This window comes from Grampus griseus (genome assembly GCF_964374135.1).
Source record: "Grampus griseus genome assembly, chromosome: 12".
In the NCBI taxonomy this organism is placed as follows: domain Eukaryota; kingdom Metazoa; phylum Chordata; class Mammalia; order Artiodactyla; family Delphinidae; genus Grampus; species Grampus griseus.
The window spans coordinates 18,176,177-18,185,425 of NC_139006.1; the positions used below are offsets into that span (position 1 = coordinate 18,176,177).

Below are 9,249 nucleotides of genomic sequence, written 5' to 3' on the forward strand. Positions count from 1 at the left end.
GAATAAGGTAGCAAAGTCTCAGGCATTTATGTAACAAAATACTTTATTAGTAATTTGTTAAAATAATACCCTTCACATAGCTAAAGTGCAAATTTCTCCCTCTGGTACAAAGCAAGCACTTCTGTCAGGCTTCCTTGGTGTGCTTATAAAGAGCAAGACGATTAGAAGAGTTAAGGTTTAAGAAATACCTTATGGCAGCATACAGATACAAAAATATTTTTTAGCAAGGTTTGAATAACTATCACTTGGGGCCATTTCATACATCTTTTCACTTACTAATCTTTCAGAAAATTACTCCGTGCTCCTTCAGACTAAGCAGCAGCAGCCAACTTGGAAGCTTGGCTTTAGTTACATGTAACAGTTTATCTTCCAACAAGCCGCTAGGAACATAAGGCCACTCCAAGGCAATCTGCTCTGCTTCCCTGAGGGGACAGTGGCTGTGGGGCAGGTGAGTGGATTAAAGGGACGCATCCTGGCTGTGGTCAAAAGTGTTCTCAGCTCCTGTGAACAGGCGCTCTGACTCCTCACAAATGCTTGTTGGGTACTGACGAGGCGTCTGTCTTCAGATTTGCAGCAGGATTTAATTGTTAGGTGACAAACCCAGAAGAACCTTTAGACTGAAACATCTGGTCTGAATTGCTGCAGATGTGAGAAACAATACAAAGCACCCAGGCTAGCCACGCCCCTGTTCTTAATTAGAGAAACGGCCGACGTGGCAAAGTAACAGCCTCTGGTACCGGAGTTTGCAAACTATGGCTCAAAGAACCTTCCTCGAAATAAGCGAGGTATCTAACTAGATATACTGTAAACGTTCATTTCATATCTCAAATTTGCTCTACCGGTAAGGATTAGTTACAACACTAACCTCTTGGTAGGGGAGCCAACGCCTGTACGAAAGGAAGCTTTCAGTCACTTCTCACAACTGCGACCGGGTTCTCCTCAGCCGTGCGGACTTCTCTCAGGTAGTCACAGACCCTCGCGGCCGGTTCCAGAAAGGGCTGCAAGGGGTTACTCCTCCGGACCCCACCTCAGTGCAGATTCTGCTCCAGAACCTGTGTTCTGGTCACACAAGGAGCACTGATGCCCCCAAAGCCTGCTGGGGCCACCCCAAGGATCGGGGCCACCAGCACAGACAGCACACATTTAACCAGCTCTGAGGGAAATAAATAACTGGGCTCAATTATAAGTTATCTTAGGGACGAGGCTTAATAACTTAGTTTTCTTCTTTAAAGAAGCATTTGGAGGTAAAGAATGTTTAGGTTTCTTACCCATCTTCTTTTACTCTGGGAGATGACTAGGTTTCTAGAATTGCTGAGTTTCTTGGATTTATTCCCCCCCCGGACATCCTTTGCCACCAAGGGAGGATTTAGAGCGTTAGGGCTTCACAGGCAGCGTCTCCTTGAACCTAGAGTGGTTGGGTCTGGCCTCTGGCAGTGCCACAGGGTACTCTGTGGTGGCAAAGAGCAGGGTGTCCAGGGTTGTCTCCGTGCACTTGGCAATGAAGCGGATGAACGGCCTCACGTCGCCCTCGTTGGCCACCTCCAGCACGTGGTAGTACTCGGACCTCTGCTCCTTGCGGATGGTGATGGGCGGGTAGCCCGCCTGCATGAGGATGAGGTTCATGAGCAGGCGCGAGGTCCTGCCGTTGCCGTCGATGAAGGGGTGGATGTAGACGAGTTTATAGTGGGCCAGGGCCGCAAACTCCACCGGGTGCAGGTTCATGGCGTCCTCCGAGTTGAGCCATTGTATGAACTCCTGCATCTGCTTCTCCACCTCCTGAGGGTGGGGCGGGACGTGGTGGCCCACCAGGACCTGGGTCGTGCGAAAGCGGCCAGCTTCCACGGGATCCACGTACCCCAGCACCCGCCGGTGGATCTCCAGCACGTCGCTGATGCTGACAGAGCCGATGCGGGAGAGCAGCGTCGTGTTGACGTACTTCATGGCCGCGTGCATGCCGATGACCTCATTCTGCTCCTCCAGGCTCTTCCCCGGCACGGCGTAGCGGGTCTCCAGGATGTGCCTGATCTCTGAGAGGGTGAGAGTGTTGCCTTCGATGGCCACTGTGTGGTAGATGTGGTGGTAGTACGTCTCCTCCATGACCCGGCGCAGTGCCGAGTTGCCCTTGGGGATGGACATGACCTTCTTCACTTTGCTGTCGATGATGCTGAAGTACCGCTGGTCAATCTCCTCCACCAGCGGCAGCGTGCGGTCGCGGTTGACCAGCGCCTTCTTGTGGTGGGGCGCGATGGTCAGTGCTCTGGTGTACAGGTAGTCAGCCTGGATGATGTCCCTGTCCTCTTCTGAGAAGATGCCGAACTCATTGAGCGCGTCCACGAAGCCCGGGTCCATGTTGAGGGCGTGCAGGAAGAGCTTGTGGGCTTTCTCCCGCTTGCCCTGGCGTTTCATTTCCAGGGCTTGGTTCAAAGCTGCTTTGGCTTCTAACTTGCTGGCTAGAAAAGAGTCAAAGAGGTGTGGGTCAGAGGACGTTCAGGGGCGGCGTCACCCCTGACAGCTGGTCTTCTCAATGGCCTCAGGGGGCTCTATCCAGCCATGTTGTACATGCCCTTCCCATACCTGTATGTGCAGACAGGTTTGTTTCCTACAGCCCAGTGGGGCCCTGTGCTGGTCGCTGTCCACTCAGCCCCAGAGCCGTTCTCTACCGTGGGGGCAGCAGCCGGGCTCCTTGGCCCCCTCCTCTGACCTGCCGTCCTTGAGTGGCTGTGTTCTCCTACGGCCGCAGCTCCTGTCAGGCGGGCCTCCCCTACCTCTGCTCCAGCTCGCAGCCGTTCTGGTGATTTCTTCTGGAGGTGCGGGTCCCTTCTTCCCCCTGCCTCCACCCCTGCCCCTTTAGGCCCTGGTTTTCAACTGGACCCTGCGGTACCTCTGGCCCTTTTCTGCTGGCCCTCCCACCCCCAGTGCCAGCCACACCTCCTAGACTTCTTTTAGTTCCTCAAGTGCCCAGGGCTCTCCTACCTTGTGGTCTCTGCCTGGAACACTCTCCCCTCAAACCTTTTTCCCTTGGGTCTCTCCTCAGGCATCCCCTCCTCCAGGGAGCCTTCCTGTGTGCTCCTACGGCTCCCTCTGCTTCCGTATCACCACATGTATCTCAGCCACCTATCACCTTGTCTGGCTAGGAGCTCAGGGCTGACCCTGTACCCCGCACACACGACGTAGCTGGCCCTCTAAATACCTGTGGGATTCGCGAGCGTCGAGGCGAGATGGCCAGTCTTACCTGCAGAGGCCTTGGTCTTGACCACCAGCGGTGCTGCATCCCTGGAGGTGACACTGAGCTCCGTGGATGGTCTGGTGCACTTGGTGACAGTAGGCTGGGCCCTGTCCAACTTGCTCCTGAGCAGGTAGAAGCCTTTGAGGACAGCCAGACACTGCTCCTCCATGGCCCCCAGCGGCAGCAGCAGGGCCATCAAGGAGCCCAGCGCCATGCTCAGCAGTATCACCCACAGGAAGCGGCCCCAGACTGAGACCCATTTTGGTTCAGTCACTGCCATCACTGAAGCCATCGACATGAGTGTCATCTGGACCCAGGGGTGGGCCCCTTGCACATGTCCACAGTGGCAGGATCTGCAAGGAACCAGGAGTTGCAGGAGGTGAAGCAGGGGAACCGATACCTTGATGACACATTTCTGGCTTCAGGGGAGGCTTAGAGACCCCACGGTTCTTAATTCACTGTGACCAGGGGGTGGGGGTGAGGCAAGGATTAGGTGCTGCCTCCAGGGCGGTGTGACTGAAAAACAGTGCTGCCACCCAACTGCTATTAAACACCTACTGCGTGCCAGACCCTGTGCTAAACCCTAAGGACCTCACACGTACCCTCCTGCAATCTTCAACAGGAACTGAGGCTGCCCCATTCTCCAGCGGAGACCGGCTCAGAGAGGTGAAGGCCCTCGCCCAGAGTCACCCAGTGAGCAAGTGACGGCCTTGGGTTATGGCTCAAAAGCCTCCCCACTTAAACATAAATCTGTGGCCCCTGACCCCAAACACTGGGTGCCCTAGACACATAACACGCATGTCCAGAACAGCTAAGGTAGTTCTGAGGCTCATTCTTTGGTAAGTACAACTGTTTGAAGGCCTGATTTATTGCCACCTGGGCAGTCAGCTCTTCCTGCCCTCACCTTGGTATTAGCCACAATGCTGTTCCCCGCTCTGGCCTTCTTTTCCTGGCCTGTCCAGGAGGCATCCCGCCTAGAGTTAGGGCAGTCTGAGCATCTCAAGAGGAACTCAGGTTGTGGGCCAGAGGGGGTGACCACTTGCCTTCTGTGACAATGAGCAGGTGCTTGGGGCTGGCAGTGGGAGTGGAGGGATCGGGTCTGCAAACACCATCATACTAACAATAGGCATTTATTAAGCAACTGCGGTGTGCGGGGCATTGAGCTGAGTGCTAGCAATGCCTTATCTCACTTACCCCTCACCACCTCACGGAGGAAAGCAGCCCCTAGGCTCCACTTTACAGACGAGAGAAACTGATACACAGAGAGCAAGTCAATTCCCAGACAACCTGCAGGGAATAAACAGCGGCATTCGGGAACGAATTCCCAGTGCACCTGGGTCCAGAGTACCCAGGTCTTCACCTCTTTTATCATAACCAGGGCCCAAGTACCCGATCCCGTCTGCTCCTGGTACTGGACCAAGACCCAGAACTGACTGATAAGGTTTCTGGGGGAGCCTGGCCGGTTGATACAGAACATCTGAAAAGGCGCAGTACGAGCTCTAATGGGGAGGTACGGAAGAGGGTGTGGGTCACTGCTTCGTCCAGGTGGTCGGCGCGGGCTCCTCGGCGGGGCTGGAGTTCTCCCGAGGAGGACGAGCGTTCTGGGGGCATGAATCTCTCAGCCCTCACTAGCTAGGAAGGGGGAAACAGGCTCCAAGAGGCGAGGACACTGGACTAAGGTCATTCTGAGAAGCCGCCGCTTTCCGAACCCCACCCAGGGCTCGCTGCACCCTTCCCGGTTCACCCTCTCCTCACCTCGCGCCACCACCGGGCCCTGCTCTGCTGTCGCCTTCTCAGCACTCGCAGTCTCGGCTGGCCGCCGGCTCCGGAGACCTTTGCCGTCAGCCCGTGGCCCCGCCCTCGGCGACTCTCCATTGGCCGGCCCGCCATCCTCTTCGCAGCGTATTGGCTTCCTCAATTTGTCTGCGCCTCGCATTTCCGGGTTCCCGCTCTGCCTCCGCTTTCCCGGGAAAGACGCGCCGTGGGCCACTCCCATTGGCTGACTCCTGTATTGGTCTCGTGCCCGAAAGGACCAATAAGCAATAGGAGAGGCGGGGCGTGAGCGACAAGCGGGAGCCCCAGGTGCGGAAAATCCCCGCCTATGCGGTTTTGGGGCGCTCTGGGTACGGCCTGAAAACTCGAAGTTCCAACTGTCTTTCCCTTAAGTTTCTTCCTTCCGCGGGCCCCTCTCGCAGTCCCCTGGGGCTCAGTTTCCTTAGGTGTAAAGTGAGAATGCTGATGGTTTACAGCTGTCCACCCTGTTAGTCTGACTTAACACCCCGCGTTCTCAGCCTCCTCTCTGTCCTACCAGGGTTGCCCTCTTCTCCCGTCTCTCACCTTCTTTTCCTCCTGACTTTTAAATTTACATCCTCTTGAGAAGAGCCTGGCTGGTTCTCTTGCTTCCCGGTGTGGGCAAAGAATGTTGCCTGCCATTTCGGCAAGCAAAGAACTTTGCCTGCCATTCTGGTAGACAATGGATTATGGCCATCCCTCAAGCCATCCTACGTTGCAGCTGCCCAGAGGGTTTGTGTGCCCTAGGTGGAACTCAAGATGGAAAAAAACAGGATACTGGTTCTAGATAATTAAGATGCATATCAAAGGAACAATTTCAATGAGCCTACATTCTTCCATCTTCTTATAGAAAGGCACTAAACTCATTCACTTGAGATGCTTTTTGTGATTAGCAGTAATCTTCTGAGTGTTCAACTGCACCCCCGCCCCCCCCCGCCCCCCCCCCCGCAAAAACTCATATCCTGGCTCCTCCCTTACCTCTTTGGAACAGTTCTTCAGAGTTGAGAAGACTCTGCAGCCGTCAGTAATGTCCCTGAACAAGAACAATTCAACTTTCAGGTTGTATGTTTTGTTTTTCAGTCGACAGTGAGAAGTTTTCTCCTTGAAGCAGAGAACTGAAAGCTCCATTTTAATTCACTTTTTTTTTTTTTTTTGCGGTACCTGGGCCTCTCACTGTTGTGGCCTCTCCCGTTGTGGAGCACAGGCCCCGGAAGCGCAGGCTCAGCGGCCATGGCTCACGGGCCCAGCCGCTCCGCGGCATGTGGGATCTTCCCGGACCGGGGCACGAACCCATGTCCCCTGCATCGGCAGGTGAACTCTCAACCAGTGCGCCACCAGGGAAGCCCTAATTCACAAATATTGACATTAAACATCCAGGACACGCCCAGAAATGCTATAGTACCTGAGTTAAAAAATATATATATTAGCAGTACAGATTCTGTAGTCAGGGAAACCTGGGCTTAAATTCAGACTTTGTCACCTTGGCTGTGTGTTCCCTTGAGCGAGTCACAGTTTCCCCATCTGTAAAATGGGGGCAAACAGCCTACCTCACTTTTGCCCTCAAGTTTGGGCTTTGCAGAAGGCCTGACACCAAAGTAAGCTCCTCTTGTCCGATGCACAGCAAGCCAAAATGCTGAGAAACTGAGGTTTGCAACGAAGAGGACTGATTCGCAAGACAGCCAAGCAAGGAGACAGGAGAACAAATCTCTGATCTGCCTCTCCTTGAAGGCAAGGGGCTCCGGATATTTAGGAGATGAAGAATAAAGCTGCAAGGCGGAGGCATGGGGAGCAGGGGGCAGGTGATTGGAAAAAGGTGTGATAATTATCCTGCACAGGCGTAAGCTACAGGCCTCTGCAGGTTCAAAAGGTCACCGACGGACCCCCGCCCATACCCAGGTGAATGGTGGATGGACCCCTGCCCACTCCCAGGTGAATGGTGGGTGGTCCTATCCAGTCTCAACCAGCTCAGCTGAACGAGACACAGCTGACTCCAAGTTCCTAGACAACAACTTGGTCAAATACCTTATTGTTTAGCTATGGGCTGCTTGGAGGACAGGCAAGTCTTAAACAACCTTAGTGGAAACAGGTGAAATGGATTTAACTCACGGTGGCAGTTCCCCCTATTTTTGATCATTCCTTAATCTTGAGGAATAAAGGCAAAAACCATTCTGGCTACTTCCTGCTGATAAGAGGTGCAGCTTGTGGAATCAAACTGCTTAGTACTCACTCGAAAATATTCTCTTATCCCTGGATTCAAGTTAACATTTTGATTTTAATAAACAATTACTACCTACACACCAGCTGTCAAGGCACTTATAAGCCCAAGATTGGTAACTGAAACCACAGACGAAGATGTACCCTGAGGGGGGCACACAGAATGTCAGACATCTGACATTCTTAGATATTAAATATGGAAGGGACATAGCCTGGGAAAATTAAGTACAGTTTCTACAATATCCTGACAAAGTAGAACCTTGCCAGGGGTAGACACCAGCTCTTTAAAAATCCAAGGACATGAGGAGAGGACCAAATTTCAGCTTAGTCAAGAAAAAACAGGGGACAGGAAATTCTATTAGCCTAATCTGATATGTTACATCTGAAGACACAGTGAAGATAGGGAGAGTCAAAAAATTAATGACAGGCACAGTCAAGGGATCCAATACAGAATGATCCAATACAGAAAAAAGGTTTTGGATCACAAGTCCAGCAGCTAAAGGGATTAGCACTTCTCAAACTTTGGCAAAAGTAGGTAATCACTGAATTGTCCTTCCAAGCCTGGGAGATTAGAAGCCAAGAGAAGGCATAACAAAAGAGAACAATCATTCTGGTAATCTAACAAGTTATTTAAATTGCCTTCTGAGAATTCCCAAAGCCACCTCTGCAGCAATCCCACTCACCTGGATTTCCTTCTTGCAGCTTCTTTCTGAAAAGAAACTTAAGATCCATGAAGGGGTTCACCTGCCCCCTTGGAGAAGTCACTGTTGGGGGTCTGGAACCAGCCAAGGTTTGGATGATCTTGGTTGCAGTTTTTCTTCTGCAGCAAAAGCATGGTTTCTGTTTCCCCATCATGTTCCTCATAAGGTCTGGTCCAGTGAGGATGGAGCTGGTTTTCCAGATGTTTATTCTTCCAAGATTCCAGTCTAGAGGTTCCTCGTCTCCCCTAAGAGCTTCCTAAGAGGGGTTCTGCTATGAGTCCAAAGTTGGGGATCCACATGGGGCAGAACCCGGCCACCCCAGGAATCCCCGGGGGTCTAGAGTTTCCATTCTATCGGGGAGCAAGTCTCTCTATCCTTGTGAGAGTTCAGAACCCAAGTATTTAACAGAGGGCTGAGAACTCTGCCCTTTTTTTGGACCCATGATAGCCTCTTTCAGTCAAGAAGTTCAAAGTCAACACTGTCTTCTGGTCCTAGGCGTTTGTCTTACTGGAAATCAAAAGATCATCCACAGTACTGGAGCAGGGATCCCTTCCTTAGTGGAAGCTCCCTCAAATCTTTTGCCAGGATTTCTCCCAACATCGTGGGGGAATTTTTAAACCATCCCCCCGCCCCCAGGAAGCAGTGTCCAGGAGCACTGTATTTTAACTCTTGTATCTAGACCTTCCCATCTGCAGGCAAACAACTCTTGGGAGTCAGAACCCAAGGGTATGCAAAAAGAAAAAAAAAAAAGCCATCCTTCGACTCCAATATGGGAAACGAACAAAAGCCTCCAGACAAAGTAGTGAGCAGGGTGTGTGGGTTAGGGATCACTGGGTGAATGTCTCAGGCGTAGCAGTCTCTGCTCTCTTCCCAGGACCCCCATCCCCTCTCACCTCCTGGCTCCCCTTCTGCAGTATCTCTTCCGGAATGGTCACAGGCTGTCTTTTGGGGTTGGAACACTAGAGTCTGCAGTGGGCGAGCCTGCTCAGGGGGTACATGAATGTCTATTTGCCCAGATGCAAAGGTAACCCTGGCATTTAGTGAGTCTTGTCCCAGAAGGGGAATGGGGCATTCAGGCATGCGTAGAAAGCCGTGCTTCAGACGGGTTTCCCCATCTGACGGTCTAGTGACTGGAGAAGGGGCTTTTTCAAGGTTTCTCCCATCACCCCAGTCACTAACAGTCTCAGAAGAAAGTTTGGAAGGCCAGGTGTTTAAGACAAAGTAAGTGGTCCCCGTATCAATCGGAAAATCCAAAGGCTGATTCCCCACACAGGCACAGTCATCCGGGGCTCCACATGCGAGATACTGATGGACTCG

The 9,249-nt window shown here is 52.4% G+C and overlaps 1 protein-coding gene across 1 annotated transcript; it reads right to left on the reverse strand.

The window, feature by feature from the left end:
• Positions 1–1,016: 1,016 nt before the first annotated feature.
• FICD (FIC domain protein adenylyltransferase) lies at positions 1,017–4,510 on the reverse strand. Its single transcript, XM_082667195.1, has 3 exons — positions 4,421–4,510; positions 3,233–3,579; positions 1,017–2,450 (listed from the first exon to the last, which is right to left on the reverse strand). The coding sequence occupies exons 2-3, from the start codon at positions 3,531–3,533 to the stop codon at positions 1,375–1,377; spliced, it is 1,377 nt and encodes a 458-aa protein (XP_082523321.1). The 5' UTR covers positions 3,534–3,579; positions 4,421–4,510; the 3' UTR covers positions 1,017–1,374.
• Between the last annotated feature and the right edge of the window lie 4,739 nt (positions 4,511–9,249).